Source organism: Engraulis encrasicolus, chromosome 16 (genome assembly GCF_034702125.1).
Source record: "Engraulis encrasicolus isolate BLACKSEA-1 chromosome 16, IST_EnEncr_1.0, whole genome shotgun sequence".
NCBI lineage: Eukaryota > Metazoa > Chordata > Actinopteri > Clupeiformes > Engraulidae > Engraulis > Engraulis encrasicolus.
The window spans coordinates 14644888-14663113 of record NC_085872.1 but is presented as its reverse complement, the minus strand read 5'-3'; the positions used below and the strand labels follow the sequence as shown (position 1 = coordinate 14663113).

General features: G+C 42.4%; 3 protein-coding genes across 3 annotated transcripts; 1 reads left to right on the top strand and 2 right to left on the bottom strand.

Annotated features, from left to right (window-relative positions):
- The first annotated feature begins 237 nt into the window (after positions 1 to 237).
- zmp:0000001127 (uncharacterized) lies at positions 238 to 2123 on the top strand. Its single transcript, XM_063219898.1, has 4 exons — positions 238 to 243; positions 1264 to 1350; positions 1662 to 1784; positions 1992 to 2123. The coding sequence occupies exons 1-4, from the start codon at positions 238 to 240 to the stop codon at positions 2121 to 2123; spliced, it is 348 nt and encodes a 115-aa protein (XP_063075968.1).
- Positions 2124 to 3200: 1077 nt separating this feature from the next.
- On the bottom strand, positions 3201 to 6312 carry arl14 (ADP-ribosylation factor-like 14). Its single transcript, XM_063218774.1, is given in 1 exon segment — positions 3201 to 6312. A coding segment is annotated over 1 exon segment (663 nt). The 5' UTR covers positions 4560 to 6312; the 3' UTR covers positions 3201 to 3896.
- An 820-nt stretch (positions 6313 to 7132) lies between these two features.
- On the bottom strand, positions 7133 to 16288 carry ppm1la (protein phosphatase, Mg2+/Mn2+ dependent, 1La). The gene is made up of 4 exons (XM_063218772.1): positions 15297 to 16288; positions 10827 to 11001; positions 9454 to 9615; positions 7133 to 8318 (listed from the first exon to the last, which is right to left on the bottom strand). Exons 1-4 carry the CDS (start codon positions 15693 to 15695, stop codon positions 7966 to 7968), a joined length of 1089 nt encoding a protein of 362 aa, XP_063074842.1. The 5' UTR covers positions 15696 to 16288; the 3' UTR covers positions 7133 to 7965.
- Between the last annotated feature and the right edge of the window lie 1938 nt (positions 16289 to 18226).

Sequence of the window (18226 nt, the reverse complement as noted above, 5' to 3'; positions counted from 1 at the left end):
CCATACAGCCAGGGCCATAGCAGCACATTGTGGGCCCTATGCACAATCAGCTCCAATGGACTCCCACAGCCATATATGAATCTACATACATCGGACTGTGTGTGGGCCCCCTTATACATGGGGCCCTGGTGACTCAGTCATACTTTACCCCCCTGTACGACAGCCCTGCATACAGCATTGCCCTCTGAGTCAAAAAGTAACTTAGATCAATTCAATTCTGTTTTGGAACAGAAATAAATGCAGGTCTGGAAGGAGATAACTTCTTTCCCCTCAGACGGCATGAATGGACACTGACAGGGCCACCGACAGCTTTGGTTGTGCCCAGGACAAAGCCATTTGAAAGGGCCTCCCACCTAATGAGAACCCAATTCTGGGCCCCCTCTGTCCCTGGGCCCGGGACAACTGTCTCCTTTGCCCCCTCCCCCTGTCAGCTTCCCTGGTCAGTGAAAGTGAAAGGAAGGGCGTTCAGAGAGGTGACTGCTGTGGTGTGTCAGAGGAATGAACAAAATGATCATCCCCTCTCAGCGTAATTCAGAGTTTGTGCCCAAAATGAGAGGTGACAGTGTGTTAATTCCACTGTTGTTAGAAATATGTTCTGTTGTAAATAATATGCAACCACAAGGAATTAACACACGAATGAGGCTCAGTGTAGCGGCATCATGCTTTCCTTTTTGCACCTCAGGAGGGCAAAATGACCTGATGGGGAATTCCCTATATAGGCTGTGCAGTTTATGCCTATATATTACAGCCGCATGCGCCTCACTCACAACAATCAACCAAGCCATCAATAACCGACTAATTGTGGAGTTGTAAGATAATGCAACAGTTACTTAATCCAGGTAAGGCTATATTTTTATGACTTGGAGTAGGCTATTTCCTTAATAAGGATTGGGCATGTAAATTTATTTAATAGAGCCAAATAGTAGAGGTTCGCAGATAGGCTATTTATCTTTCAAGGCTGAATTTTCAGGATAAAGTTCCTTTATGTGTGTTTATGCGACGACAACCAGTGTTCCATGTGTGTTTTTAAGGCATCATGTGGTTTCTCATGTTGGCCATCTCATTTTTGAGCTTGGGTTATGGTGATGTAGGCCTACATCTGAACCCCAGCGCTTGTGCGACTCTCGGGTCTGCACTTTACTCCAGCGTAACTGGAACCCTAGCAGTGGTAAGACATCCGATGACGCAGCATCTTACAAATGTTAGTTCCAACTGTAGGAAAATAAGACACTTGTTTAAAATATATGATTTCCTACTGAACAGGATGATCTATTCAAGGGACTTAACTGCACTGAGCAGAGCATGGAAATAAATCCCAGAACGCAGACAGTATCCGCGTGTGCGCCACAGGTAAAGTGTATGTTCATCACCCAGGGTTCATGTGATTTACCAATGCAATTCATTGAATTAATTGAATTATATGTTCAACTATGATGTGTGGAATGTGGATGTGTCTTTATTTTGCTGTTGTTCTTTGTCCATGTGGTTGAACCTCAGTTTTTCTTTCTTTTTTTTTTTTTTACTTCCAGAAGCATACCTGCCTCGGACATACATTCAACTTTGATCGGGTAGGCTACAGTTTATTCTGTGGTTTTGACGTTGTTGGCGATTTTCTTGTTTTTAATTGAACACATCAGTAAACATTTAGCTATTTTTCTTAGGATGGCTGTCTTCTGAATATTTTGGAGGATTTAAACTTCTATCGAGGCGCTTTGCAGTCCCATCCTGATTATAACGCAGTTCTTGGTCCAACTGTGTTGAAGAATATTGACACTTTCATGCAGGTAGAACTTGCTGCAATGTTGTCATGTCCCATACCAACTTTTTCTCTGAACGAATGAGCCTAAATTGAGACCTTCTTTTGCTCACAGGGTTGTTTTTCTTCTCCTTTTTTCGAGCGCACTCAAAACGTAAGTAACCTCAAACGGTCCTCATATTATTTTATGTACAACTTCAATCGACCATCAATAATCAAAACATTATGTGCTCAGGTTTCGGCGCATCCTGAAAACAAGTTTGAGGAGAGGCTGCGCCTTTGTAAAACACTCTGGGGATTCCGCGCGCGCATCATCACCATAAACAGAAGCCTCCGATATATATTCTGTGCCAAAAATGACTTTTAAATATTCTTTTCATCGATTGTGCTGATGTTATTACTTCTCACCTTTCTAAACTTTGAAGGCCCCGTAGGCTGAAGTCATGGTTGGTTAATTAAAAAGGGTTCTTGACTAAACTGTGAAGCGCAGCTGCGACCCTGGGTTATGAGGTTATTGAAATAGGTGCAATTGAAAGTAATTGAGGTATTTATTTATTTATTTGTTATTTATTTATTTATGTTATGTTGATACATATTTATTAGGCTATTGTGTCACATGTATTGTTATTTAAGTAGTAGTAGTGATATAGCCTATACAGCCTATACCTTGCACCCAAAATGGTCTCTATTTAAGTATGCACACTGATATTTCTGTGTTTGGTTTTAAATAAAATAATGCATGCATACCTAGTAATCTTCTTTTTTATCTGCCCAGCAAACCATGTCTGCATGATTGTGCTTAGCAAGCATGACTCCCAGCAATAGCCTTACTTACAGGGCCGTGGTGGCCATTAATTGCATATTGCACCAGTAAATTGAAGTGTGAAGAGTCAATTAACAGGGTAAAAGCACAGTTTTACTCAACATTTTGCAATACACACAACATGGGTGATATATCAGTGTTCAAAAAGGAGAATTTCTTGGTGCGCGTGTAACTAGTGCAATGTGCAATTAATGAAGATTGGTCAAAAGGCTGGTCCACTTGAGTCATAAAACTTAATACGCTTAAATGACAGGTGTTTCCATTATTTTGTACAACCCCTGTATGTCTAGGAGGTAAGGTAACACAACTGTGGTCGTCGTACCAAATGCCTAACGCTAACACTTTTTGGTGTGTATTATTTCCTATCATTTATGGCTTTCTTCTTTTATAGCCTATTCAATTGTCTGTAACATTCACTTTGAAAGTGATGATTGCTTAGTTGGGTCAAATCATGTAACACCACACTTGGGGCTATAAAAATCCTCTTTTCATGAAATCCCAGACACCAAATGAGTACTATCATAATCTGACTTCATGGAAGATTAGGTGACTTCCAATATCAAACCATAGGCTAATCAGCAAACAACAACAGAGCAAATGTAGGACAGTCCAGAGCAGATATGAAAGGTAAATGAACAAACACTTTATTAACAGTTATGTTAATAACAATGAGTTACTGCTTATCACAGAGTTTAACTATGATATGAGTTTAAAGGAACAGCTGAAAATCAATTAGATGAAATGTGACTAAACAAGGTGAGGCCCAAGATGCCTAAGATGTAAAGAAAATCAATCAAAACCAAAACCATAGAGACAGAGACAGCAAAATATAGGCCTAGCTATACTCCAAATGTCGCAATGTCATATCTGAAATACACACAGCTCCATCTGGGAGTGCCAATGCTGAATGGCAACTCCACAGAGTTTAGGCCAACATGCCTTGAAGGACACTACCCGAAGGAATAGTGACATAAAACCAGGTGACGTTTGGGATCGGTGTTTGTATTGATAGCATGGGAGTTCTCGTGATGTAACCGAGAATGATACCACCCATAATGATACAATTGTAAGGCCATTATCATGACACCACACCCTTGGCTATCACAGACGTGCCAGAGTGGAGCATATTGCGACTAACACTGTTTAGATCATACATTACGTTTTGGGAGGCCAGTGCAACTAATTTAAGTGGACATTTAATTGTTGTGAGCACTTAGGCCTACCCTGATACTACCCACAACACTAAGGTCACACACTTGGTGATGAATTCCTTTTGAGTCTGGTGTCCAATTTCAGACATCGTCAGTCATGAAATAATTAAGGATAGTGTGGCACTGAAAATGAATCAGTGACCCAATAATCTTTGAGTTGTATCACAAAGCTATAAATTAAATGTCTGGTTGATACGGCTTTCGAATGTAGTGATTTCTTCCAAGAGTGCCTTCAGGGAAACTTCTTCACAAGATTAGCCATTTTCTGCATGCCCTCCTCCAGTCCAACTCCAGTAGTACTTGAACAGTATTGAACATACCAGTCTCTGTCGCTGCATGTCTTGTTCATATTGAAATGCTCTGTGATTTCGTGTACTGTCATAGCTCCAGGGATGTCCTGTTTGTTGGCAAAAATCACTACTGGCAGGCTCTTTAGGAGCTCATTCCTCAGGATGTGCTCAAACTCTTTCTTGGCCTCGCTCAAGCGTTGCCTATCGGAGCAGTCCACAACAAAAATGACTCCTGCAGTATCCTCGTAGAAGTCTTTCCAGTGAGGTCTCATACTTTTTTGTCCTCCGATATCCCACACAGTGAGAGCCAGCTTTCTCTTGTTCTTGACATCAATCGTTTCCACGTTGAATCCAACTGTGGGATCTGTTGAAAAGTGTTGGTTGGACTTTAGTTTGTAGAGGGTGGTGGACTTCCCAGCTGAGTCAAGCCCTAAAAGCAGCACTCGAATCTCAGCAGACTTGCCAGATTTCTGTCCCATTTTAGACAGCGAGAGAAAACACTGAAGCTGTGTGCTGCTAGTCTTCTTGCCTGTGTATTTAATCAGTGAGTGTGTTTCCTTGTGTTGCTTGGTGAGTTATGGATTTAGTGGCTAGCTCAAAATTCACTGATAAGGGTAGGCCAGGTCTGTGAGGTCAAAGTATAGTCAACTGAGCACATACTAGGTTGGGTAGCTCCGCAAGGATGACGGCTAATGATTCTACAGCATGACATTCTCTGCCATGTGGACAATTACCACAACTTTACAGATCTTGCCACGCAGTGTCATTTATTGTAACACTGATTATGTATCACAATTTAGTTCAAAACAAAACTGGGATGTCAACTTCATTGTCAAATGTATAGGGCCTAGATAATGTGTAATACAACAAGGGAGCAGATACAGTAGGCCTATTGATTAAAAACTATTATAGACAGAAAAAACACTAGAAAAATAGAAGTATTTCACTCAGTGTGTGTGTGTGTGTGTGTGTGTGTGTGTGTGTGTGTGTGTGTGTGTGTGTGTGTGTGTGTGTGTGTGTGCGCGCGCGCGAGCGAGCGGCGCACGCGCGTGCGCACGGGTGTGGGTGGGAGCACTCTCTGAATCTCATGATAACAATCTCATTGTCTTGGTTAATAATTATGGATGCCATATCAGTAAGATGTTCTTTACATACAGATCTTTACAGTTCACTGATTAATCCATGGTGTCAGTCCCACAACGTGCTTGGAGCTTACAATGAGATCATTTACTCAGCAGCATCCTTTGTATTTTCCTTTTCAGACAATGCCTTGCTTTCTGTCTGTCTCCAATCATTGGCCGTTTTTCTTTCCATCCAGAACAGCGTTAGTCGGGTGTTAGCACAACCCTTGCTGTTAATAAGCCATCCATGTTATTGTAGATGAGTAGGCCTATTACGCATAACGGCATAACTCCCAGCTTTCGCAACATCAACACTGACCCAAAGATCTGTGGCACAACGCACAACTTCAGGCAAGTACGCATGGCCAGTTTGATGTTGGCAAGCGGAAACGGACAAAAATATGCGGTTTCCCCATCTTCAGGCGATGTCTTTTGGGTTCATCCAAACACCACCTATCGGATCTTCCACGAACACAAATTCTTGATTCTCAGGACCACCACTGTCCCCGTTGCGCTTTCCAACCTGCCACGATTTTGGGTCCGTTGTTCGGGTGGCACCCGCGGCTGGTGGAGAAGCTTCGTTGGTGGCGCCAATGGCTGGTGGAGAAAGTTCGTCTTGTTTCTCGCACATTTCAATGGGTTTTGCAACACCTCCTTCACAGATGAACAGCAATTGTGAGGTCGCTGTGCTTTTAGATCCACGCTGACCCATGGTCAAAGTAAAGGGCTAGTGACTGGGCGACGCTCCGTTGTTGTTACTCCTGTTCCTCAACTCGAGTCGGGACAGTTTGGTTGTGGGTGACGGCGACTGCCCCTTATGTAAATCGACAGCAGCCTTGGCTTGTGATCAATTCTGGTAACAACGCGCACTAACAGTGACTCTGAACGAGTTTCGGAAAACGTCTTATGGCCCCATTTAGCGCCGGCATACAAGGCTGTGTTAATAATAATTTTTACTATGTGCATGCTATTCTAGGCGGTCCACCTGGCACCGACTGTCACGATTGACGGTACTCAAGCTGCGTCACCACAGCTGTGACTGGTGACACCGACCGGCTTGTCAACAGACCCCAGAGCAGTGTTCGGGAAGTAATCTAGGCCATCACATAACAGTCAGTGAATGTATAAAATTTGAATCATTGGACGTTGGGTTTTTTTCTTTCTCTCTTGAACAAATGCATTGACGAAGCTTAGTTTTACAATCGGGGCTATATAAACCAGGGGCATGGAAACCACGTACAATGTTTTCTTTGGCACCAGCGTCATTGTTGGGAAAGTGTTATAGGCATGGTGAAATAATATCAGCAGTTCGGAACATATCTTTCGGGGTCTTTCAAGAACATCAAAGGACATGGTCACCTCTGACTGTGCAGTGGCCTAACATTATTACCGGCATCTTTCCCAACCTGGAATGTTGTTGGCGCGCATAGGTATCCCTCCAAGTCCATCCAAGTACCCGCAACGTATTGTGAGTGACGCGTGGAAGTGGTGATTAGCGCGGTAATTCTAATGAATAGCAGGACTTCTTATTGAAGTCCGATGCTTGATCAATGCGATCATTGGGGTGAACATTTTGACCGACAGCACCTTGGACTTAATGTGCGCAATAGGCTAGATTTTACGGGAGTAAAACATCAGTTTTCACTGGGCTTTCAAAATATTTGTAAGACCAGCAAATTTAACCAGTCACCAAAACGAGTACTCTCAATTTCATGTTTTGGCATGTCCTGCACATTGAGGAATCCCTGGCATTGTATGTCCAACAATCACCAACATCTACAGTATAGCAGCAATGAATATAGTTTTATGGAAACATTTTAATCTGGCATTAACCCCTTTGGAAGGTTCACCAAATTGTGAAAATGCAACTCCTTAAATAAAATGGGGTTCAGACAAGCATGCACAAGAGAGGTTACTGGAGCACTGTAATGTCTTTTGACCGATATGTGCATGTTTTATTTGGCAATGACCTCATAGGCAAAGGAAAAGGCCACAAAATATTGGTAATACATATACAGTAAGGCTACTTCTACCAAAAGAGAGTGACATTACAAAGCAGCACACAATGACAGTACCATTAGTAAAGCTGTCAGATGACCATGCAATCCCTTGCGATGTGTATTACCCAACAATTTGTTTATGGTAAGGTAACACATTCACAAATGAATGATTAAAAGCACCTGCTATTGCCAAGTACTTCCCATGAACATCTTACTTGAAAATAACAATTCAGCATTTTGATCCCTAGTCTTGTTCACTGGATGCCATGCAGGTAGTCAAATCCCATCTGTGTGTATGTGAATGGGAAACTGGGTTGTAAGCTCAGGCAGGACAACGTTTAGTTATTTGAGGGGAAAAATGAAAGAAAAAAAGAATACCTAGACTATATCAGTGTAATAACTACCTGGTGTTTTAGATTATATGCAGCGTTGCGATCATCATCAGTAAACAGTATGTGGTACACCTGAATGCATAGGTTAAATAACATTTGAAAAAAAATCTTCCAGTGATTGAACTTAAAAATGTTTACCTTTTTATCTTTAACAGTTGTGTTGCTCAGACAACTACTAAAAATGATACTGTGTTCATTTCACAGCAGTGGTTAGGAAAACAACATTGTTATGTCCTCATGCATATCATTGTTTGAGATGCATGTCAGCACAATACACTTAACCTTTCTATTTATCAAGGTAAAGATTGTACTTGAACTCTTTGAAGGTGTCCCGTCCTCTTTCAAAAAAGAAAAGCCACACACAGCAAAGGTCTATTCTGGGACCCTGCCACCTGCTGGTCCGCTCTTAAACTTCACCACCATGACAGTGATGTTGTCTGGACAGCCTCTATAAAAGGACTGTAGAACGATGCTCTTGGCGCCAAAGTGCGGCTCGTCCAGGCGCTCTCGCACGAAGCGCACGGCCTCCTCGTTGCTGAAGGCGTCCCACAGGCCATCGGAGGCCAGGATCATGAACTCTGGCTGCAGCTTGTCCAAGTCAAAGGTCATGACGTCCGGATCCGAAATGACGACGTTGAGGTTCTTGAGCGGGTAGTCGCCCAGCGAGCGAGACATGGCCAGGATGCCCTGCACGCGCCACGAGCCGTTGAAGCTGATGAAGCCACCTGCAAAAAGACGACACGTCAGTCACCTGATTGGATCACCTATGAAGCCCCCTGCAAAAAGACCACACGTCACCTGATTGGATCACCTATGAAGCCCCCTGCAAAAAGACCACACGTCACCTGATTGGATCACCTACATGTATGTCACGGATGTGTGTGACGGAGGTGTTCCTGCACAGTTCGTCCCCCTCGCGGCGCGAACCTGGCATCTCATTAAATACATCGATTCGGCAATGGGAGTCACAGTACGAGCGTGCTGAGCTAAAGGGCCTGTCCCATTGCCCAACGCAACTGCACTGTGTTGAGGCTTCGGGAGGGAGGTTTACTAACGTTCCACGTCACACTTTGCTAGTTTGCCTCCGTTACATGTGCAATGATGTGTGTAATGTCTTTGTGTTTTTCTGTATTTATGTATGTATGCTACTGGACACCTTAATTTCCCTTGGAATTAATAAATGATACTCTACTCCACTCTAATCTGAATTTTTAATGTTGATAATGCACAAATAAATAAGCTTCACTTCTATCTTATTGTTAAGCCTGTGCAGTTTTTATATGTTCTATCAAAAAATCTCAGGTTGGGTTTTCAGATTAATCATGATTTCACATGGTTTAACCATGACAATAAAACTGTATTCACATAAAATGGTATTAGACTGATCTAAAACAAAAGCTGATGATTTTTACAATCCATTAAGTGAAAGCCTCTCACCTGAGAAACTCGCTTTGTCATTTTGACACAGCACTCCACAGCACACAGTGCTCACTGCGCACAACACATTTGCATTTATGCCTCACCCGTGCAAGGGGGCAGTGCAGCAGGACTGTACCATGTTCAAGGTATCTCAGTCATGGAGTAGGATGGGGGAGAGCACTGGTTAATTACTCCCCCCACCAACCTGGAGGGTCGGGAGTCGAACCGGCAACCTTTGGACTACAAGTCTGACACCTTTACCGCTTACCCATGACTGTCCTAAAAATGTAATCCATATAATAATGGCCAAAATGTTGTTTGTTTTTTTGCAGAGCCTTTCTGTGTTGGAAGAACCTTAAAATAGTCACAAGATGGCAGTATACCACACTGTTCACATACAGTATAAACCTTGATGCCAGTCGTCGACTCAGACACACTCACCAGCTCTCTTGATCCTCTTTCGCTCTTTGAGTTGGTAGGGCTTGTGGTCATGTGATAGTGCAATAGCATTTCCGTCTTTGTCACACAGAACGCCTCTGGAGTCTCCGACATTAGCCACAGTCAGCTCTCTGTCAGAGAGCAAGGCCACCAAACACGTTGTACCTAAAAAAAAAAACCATAAAAGGTGTCCATCACCCTCCTCTCTTTCTCTTTCCTCCTCTTTCTTAACTTAGTAACTTAATCAGTAACTTAATTTATTGGACTGTGCTGCCTTAACGGCTTATGGACCCAGATGACCAGACTCTAATAGGCCATAATGTGTTTTATGTGTCTTTAGTGGGTGTTTACATGTGGATTGTGGAGAGGTGTCATGCAAGACAAATTTCTGTGCAAACAGACAATAAAGTTTATGTTATCTTATCCACCCATATCTTTAAAAAACCCACAATTTGTCTGTGTGATGAATTTTCAAAGTAATAGTTCAGCAATAGCAAAGTCACCCATTGTGATATCAGTCTACACATTTATGAGATACTGCATCAAGCCTAACAAATGAAAGGTCCTTTGTAAATCTAGAGTGCTTTATTGTAAAGACAACAATGCATGGGGAAAATGTGGTTCTGGAGACAGATATTATTAGGACTTTACACACACAAGATGATTTATGTTCAAAAGAACAGAATCATTTCTGTGCTCCAGCCCCCTCTCCGCCCCCTTTCTTCTTTTGTTCTCTTCTGAGCTGCTAAGCTTTTGTTGATCTTGATCATAAGATGATTGTTCTCAGTGTTTAGCTGCACTGTCCCAAATGTCGGGGACATTGAAATTACTGTAACAGTAAACTCCCAGAAATACTTGGGCAATCCAGCATGCAATGGTTGAAATGGTCGTTTCACAAATGCCAGGGCCCATTGCCAGTTTTGAGCCATAGAAGGCAAATCATCTGTTGTTCTGAGCTTTGACAGAACTATCACTAAACGAACGACTAAACTAAAAGCTACTGAGCATATATCCTTGAATTCCTGTAAATCCTACCCAAAGATTGAACTGGTAAAGAGGCAAAGAGCATTTTCCAGTTTTCTAATGCAGTCATTGACATTCCAAATCCTACTTGCAGTCATCAGCCGAGATGGAAATCAGAAAGTAAAATCCCTGCCACAAATCTGTAGCCTGGCTCTCAAGCAGACCTTTCATGCTTCGTGCATCTTTGTTAAACTTTGTGAGCTCGCACTTAGAAACATCCATCTGCGTGAGAACCAGGTTAACAAATCTGATCCCATCTCATAAAAAAAATAATTTTCAATATGATAATTGAATGTGCAAATCTGCCAGTCACCGGTTCTAATCTCATACAAAACTCTTGCTGCCACCCTCACCTGCTTCATCATGGGAGGCAGAGAACTTCTCCACCATGTCCCGGTCCACAGCCAGGATGCGCTGCTCCAGGATGGCAGGGTAGGACAGCTGGCTCTCCCTCTTCTCCCTCTCGTAGGCCAGCAGCTGCTGCCGCAGGGCATCGGGCAGGTGGGCCTTCACATAGTCGGCAGCTGTCTGAAAAGGGACAGGAGGAACACGGTGTGGATTTTTTAGAACATAGTGAAGAACTGTACAGAAACTAAATCTTTATTGGGGGAAAAATACAGTGCATTCTCGTTTCTCATGAACACTGATTGGGTCATTATATGTGACAAGACTGCTTTATAGGCATATAAACCATTATGACATCTCATTATCACTGATGTGGTAATGACTTGAGTTGCAGCGCAATGTAGGCATTTGAATCAAATGGAAATGGATAATCCAGACAGGGTGAATTGTCATTTAGCCATTATGCTGCCAAATCCTGGAATCAGCTTTCTGCTCAAATTAGAACTGCCCCTATAGTATCATGTTTTAAAAAGTTAAAAACAGCTGTATTTCCATGTGTCTTTGGTCAAAGTAAGTTATTTACTCTCTATAATACTCAATATACTTTCTGTTTTCGATAATGTTTTCCTTCTCTATTCTCTTTCTTTCCTATCAAGTGCACTGAATGACAGTTAAGTTTGATAGAGTGCTGTACATTTATTCCTATAGCTATACTGCCAAGCAGTTACAACTTTCTTCATGTTTTTACCTCCGCTTATCTCCTTCACCACCTACATGACTTTGAGAGATTCAGTATTTCCCAAATGTTGATCTATACATTTGAAGTAAACAATGTGATTATGAATTGACAATAACTCTTAGGTTTGCCTCAAACTTATCAGATCCAATCCCAGCATCTGATTGGATAAGATTTTAGACTAGTCTTTCTCAACGGGGGATCTACAGCCCCCCAGGGGGCATTGGGGGGCGTTGAGTAATACAGCTGAGTGGGGGCGGAGCTCAGTTCCCATTGGAGGGCATAAGTCTACTTTATTTTTCAATACTAAGGGGGGGGCGTTGGCAGCCTTATGATGAGGTCAGGGGGGCTTTGGGAGGCTTATGATGAGGTCAAAGGGGCGTTTGTTCGAAAAAGGCTGAGAACCACTGTTTTAGACGGTTTCTCAGTAGTCCAAAAAAGTCCATTCCTCTGTGCCATTGTGCATGCTAGCTGCATGCTTTAGTTTTGCATATTCAAAGACTTTGAATCACGGTAACATGCAGACAAAGAAAGGGGTGTGAATAAGGACCCCTCATGACCCCTCAAGGCCACTGACTGAGAGGCACCCCCACTACTTCTTCAGCCTTGGCTTCAGAACATTTTAGCCTAAGTACTTTTTGAGAAAAGGTGCCCTCTCTCTGTATTAAAACCTAAATATCTCCGCGTCCAAAGCACATTAAAAACATGAAATGAGTTGCATTTAAAAGCTAGATCTTCATTTTGCACTAGAATGTGTTCATTCAGGTCTAACATACCCACATTTTTCAATGAAACAGCTCAAATCTCAAGAACTTGAATGCAGCGTATATGTCACTCCAGGACACAATGGGTTAAGCACAATGCTCATCCCAACAGCAGCTGGTGCCCATGGAGAGGAGCGATAGTGACGCTGTGCGTGCGTGTGTGAAAGAGAGGGAGAGAGAGACCTAAAGAGAAATGAGAAAAATCCAGGCACCATTTGCTCGATTGATGTTCCTACATAGTCCATTGCCTATTTTTTTTAACTATTCTATCGTTGACTCAACAACATGATGTTTTTTTTGTTTTCCTCATCCTCATCTAAAAATGCTATTACTTTCTCATAAATGTAAACCGTATTCATGTCCATACAACCTCAATTTACTGGCTACGACACAAAACGATCCAGTGATAATGAAGAAAATCAGTCCTATACTATGTGCACAACACACAGCATGGTTTTGTAGTACTTTGTACCCTGCTGACTCAGTGAAACTTTGTCCAAAGCAGTGCTTTCCCGTTACCCTCCTCTGATGCGTACGGACAGACCGCAAAGTGGTTTGTAACTTTATTCCGTACCGAACACATCTCATGGCATCATAGTGACGATGGATACATCAAGTACCCTTGGATGAAGTTGGAAAACTATAAATACACGTGTGCTCAGTTTACGGGTACCCGACTATATTTAAACCCTTTATGTTTACATATTACCTCATCATTCTCTGGAGGTCTTGGCTGCTTTGATTAGTATTTGACGCCACAGCTAGTCTACTGTCTGGGGTTTGGCAAGTCACCCCACTCTTGCAGCTTGGTTTAATTACAGCAGCTGGGAGCTTCCTCAAAAACAGAAGTCAGAAGTGAACCCTCACTGATGAGACCATTAACACTGACTAATGTGTGCGATGATTAAAAACCGCAATTACTGTGGCTGCCACCAGTCCTGGAAGTATGAAGACGCAACCATACATACAACCACTCTTCTGAAAACTGAATCTGCCTGTAATTATCGGTGTGTGTGTGTGTGTGTGTGTGTGTGTGTGTGTGTGTGTGTGTGTGTGTGTGTGTGTGTGTGTGTGTGTGGAGAAGGGGTCAGTCTTGATGAGTGGGTGTATAGTAGGGGTGGGGAACCTTTTTCATTCACGGGGCCACTTCAAATTCATCCGATGGGCCGTAAAAGTCCTCCGAGGGCCGTATTATGAACACAAACCAGGATTTCCCCCTGCAATTTATGCCTAAATTGAAGGCAGACACCTTTAGAACAAACCCCACATTCTCTACGTCCCCTGAATATAGCTGAATTGTATTGCAAATTAATATTCTAAGTGTCCTTTATAAAATACGTCATATTTCATGTGAAGCTACATAACATTAAAACTGTATTGGGGGCCGGATAAAACGGCCCTCGAGACATAGGTTCTCCATCCCTGGTGTATAGGACTCAAAACCAGTCAGGATAAATGGCTGCCATCTCTTGAGCACAGCAGATGCTCTTATCAGATCTCCAGAACTGCAAGGTCACACTGTCCAGATGTGTTTCACTATCCCATGTTGATGGAGTATAGGAGCATGTTTTCCACTTCCATCCATATCTTCCCTTGTTATAGAATATATGTTTATTGTGTCCCATAACCACCAGAGGTGCATCTTGTCACCAGGCTAGGCAGACAGCCGCTTGGGGCCCCCAAGCCTCTCTATACTGTTAATAACAGCTCACACTTTGTTACAGTAGTGGCAATTTTGTTTCAAAAGCTCATGCCTTCGAATTTTCACTTGAGGCCCCTCCTGATCCTAGAATTGCCTCTGCCCATAACTATGGGCCTAAATTAAATAGAGTATTTTATCCAAAACCATGCAGTATTTGTTTCCAGATGTATGTCATGGGTCATAATGACCTGTTATTCTGTCGGAGCACAATGTGAGCTTCTGTCAGTGACAAATAATCAGGAGGCTTCCCTTTCTAGACAATAACATACTGTGAGCACACAGTAGACATCAGACAGGACTGCTAAATATTTAATATGGTGCAGGGTAATGGCAGGAAGTGCTTTACAGAAACCGTTATCCATCACTGAGTGGCTTGCTCCTACTTTTACAATTTGATTCACCATTTTAGTGGAATAATTATATTCTATGTCATTATTCTATGTAGGCATATTCTATTCTTTAAATGCTGATGTACAGTACAGTAAACATGGAAAAATAAGAGCTCTGATTTGCTTTCAACCAAACCAACTAAAAGCAGGTGGTGCAAATGCAACTCCATTATAACACACTAGCAGAAAAAAATGTATTTCTGTAAATATCTAGTACCGGTATGATCCGTGCTATACAGAGAATACATAATGCAAGGGTGATACTGTCTTTAACATCAAGAAGATGCATCCACACAACATACAGTGATTGAAGGAATGAGCAGTAAAATGTACTTTGCGCCCATCATAGAGGCAGTGACAGATGTGCTATTCCTCATGAGGCGGTGATGAATGCCAAGTGGACTGAGTGTAGGCCTATTACAAACATAGCTCCTAAAGCAGGGGTGGGGAACCTTTTTCATTCCAGGGGCCAATTCAAATTCATCCGAGGGCCGTAAAAGTCCTCCGAGGGCCGTACTGTGAACACAAACCAGGATTTCTCCCTGCACTTTAGGCCTATATAGAAGGCTGGGTTATAGCCTAACTGAATGACACAAATCCTCAATCTCAGTGCCACTCACACTAAGGTTCATGTCAACAGAATTGTGGATATCTTCAAATATTGGGGTGAAACAGTGATGACAGTGGTGTAAATTAGAGTACCCCCTGATGAAGACATTGTTAGATATATAGTATAAAAATGAATTGTCAGAGTGAAACTCGTTTTCTTTCACCTAACTGTTAGGCCTACGGGGCTGAGGAGGAAGACCAGGTGCAACACGGCCCATGACTGGATTGTAATGAACAGCATCAGTACGCTCTGCGCACAAAGACAAAACATAACCTACCTCTCCACCATGCCCGTCGAATATCCCAAATATGGATGGGTGACTCTTATTAACAATGTCTGTGAGCACTTCGAAGCGGTCTTCCATGTGGTCTCTCCGGCCTTGGATGGAGTAGACAGCAACATTGTTGTTTTTGAAGTCCCACGTTTTGGAGAATTCAGCATCCGCGACATCAAGACCCCCAAGTCTGTCGTTCAGCATGATCTCAGCCACTTTACCCTTCACCATTTTCACAGCATCACGGCTGGATTTCACAATGGTCTTCACTTCATCCGTATGGAAGAAGTAACTCCACAAAGCCAAGCTTATGCATAGCAAAAACAAGGTCTCTGGCCTGAGTAAGAAATAACGCATGATCCGACCTAAAAGAGACAACAGCGTCATTGTGTCTCCTATCATCACACGCGCATAAACTGCTGAATGTTCTTCCTATCGCACAAATTACTCCATTACACAGCAGATAAATAATACAGTTATAAACTTTAGAAGAACACCCCGTTGTCCTCCTGAGGTCTGTAACGAAAAGGCCTTGCAACAAAGCGCTCCCCGAACACCGCATCTGATTTCTGCAAGAAGTGGGCAGCTGTTAGAACAGACTCCGTTTGATAGCTCCTGCGCCTGCAGTCTGAGAACAGGGGGACCTCAATCGAGGGTAGCTGTGGTTACAACGGGAGCATGAGCAACCGGTACTGCATGGAAGCTGTCGTCGGTCACAGTCCATTCTTCGCCGTGCCATTGAAGTTATCAAGTTTATTCATTAAGCATACCGACCCTAGGCCTAGTGAGAGAGAATAAATCGCCGCGTCTCCCAAAGTTTCGGGATACCACAGCAATGAAGCATGCAGTGGGCGCATTACGTAGCCTCCACTAGCAAATTGTAGTGAGCATGCTCTGTGAATCATTGCACCACAAATAAGATATTGTAGGCGCTCAACAATGTAACAGCGTCTATTTCCCGAAAAAGGAAATAACCATTGCGGACGGTCTAAATAAAATAATGCCCTCAGTGTGTTTGTGCTGGATGGGTTTGGATGGACATGTGTTTGTATTGGATGTGTGTGTGTGATTTTTTTTATATATAGAGGCTATATGTAAAACATGGCGAGAGGTCGACATGTTCTATGGCAGAGTGTCTTTCTTCATAAAATAAGAACCCCGATCAACATTTTATGTGCTCGGGTAGGCGTTACGCACGCCATCCACCTCGCCGAACCAGTGGCTGTTTTCACGACATACTCAGCCTATTTGTATTCAGGCATTTTTAGGTCGACTATAGCAAAGAAAATGGAATCATGTAGGGTAGACTGAGTACAGTTGAGTACAGGGTACAGTTGAGACAAACCAAATATCTCTGGGTAACAACGCAATTCTGATCTAATTTTTGCTGTGGACATGGGCATCGATATCCTCTTAGATCTTGGAAAATTTGAAACCAGCCCATAACACAGATCCAAAGATATTGGGAAAATGCTGTTTTCGACAGGTCAGATTTCCTTCACCAGGGTCCTTCAACAATGAATATCTAATGACCAGTAGTTATCCTCTTGATATAAGTTACATGATTGCAAGCCATGATATGTGCTCTAAAAGCAGACATATTTCCTGACATCATAACAGTTAAAACCATTTTAAAATCTTTATCGATGTGTGATCTGGCCAGAAGGGGACAGTTTAGACGCTAGCCTGTATGCTAATTTCACTATGTAAAACCAATGTAAAGATGCTAACGGGTACAGTTGAGTACAGTATTTTGCTATCAGCCATGCTATTAGCTCCCATGGCTATTACCTCCCATTGATTAGAATGGTGTCTCAACTATACTCTACTATGTCTCAACTGTACCCCACCGTTTTTTAGCTAGGGTACAGTTTGGACAAAAGTGCACCTTTTTTGTTTGATTAATTACAAAAACATTAAACATCCCAGAGATATAATTCCTTGATTATATATTTGCCAACATCCTGAAAATATGTTCTGTCCAAAACAACTTTCTTTTTAGGACCTTTTAATAGTCTAATTTCTGCGTGGAAGGGGACAAAAATAAAAGTGTACCCAACTGTACTCAGTCTACCCTACAAGAACGACCACTAGCTGGTGTGGCCAGGAGTGGCACTGTAGCTATGTTATCGCAGCCAAGTAAATAATGAATGGGTGCCAATGGCAAGTACAGTTCGCTGCGGCACGAAGCCAGTTGGACGTCCCTAGGGACGTTCATCTGTGAGTTGGACGCCCCTAGGGACGTTCATCGAACAAGCTGATTACGTCACACGTCCAAGTAACTCGCCTCGTCCATATTACCGTAATTCGGCTACGTACGTAACCGTAAATGTTTAAACCGTAAAATTTAATGTAAAATTCATTTAAATTTGAATTCATATAATGTTTGAGGAATTCCTCAAGCTACCGGAATACAATAAATAATTTATTTAATGTTTCTAAACTTTAGTAGCAGGTCAACGAAAAGCGTGCAAGACTGATTTTCGTTCTTTTTCATGTTCATATTCAAATAGTGTGGTAATAGGCCGATAGGGCCTATCTTTGTTTTTATTTGAACTTTGCTAGCGGCATGATTTCACATTCGAATTGTTTAATCTACTTCGAGGTTCCACGCTGCACAAGGCATTAAAAGCTGAATAATAACATGTTTATGCAATAAAACATTAGGATACTCGAAATGTGTTGTGCTTTGTGATTGATGTTGCACTAGTAGGCTACCCTACGCCGAGTGTACTAGAACGTTGACCGCGTTTCTGTATTCTGGGGTGGGTCAATCAGTTGATAGTTACAATGCAAACATCAACTGTGACATTTATACCCGAGTCTCATCGTCCTTGTGTATTAAGTTATTACACAATAACACTTGAATGACTGGGTTCATGAAATCATGACTATTATACCAACGGCAGCATACAATTATTAACTGTTTTACA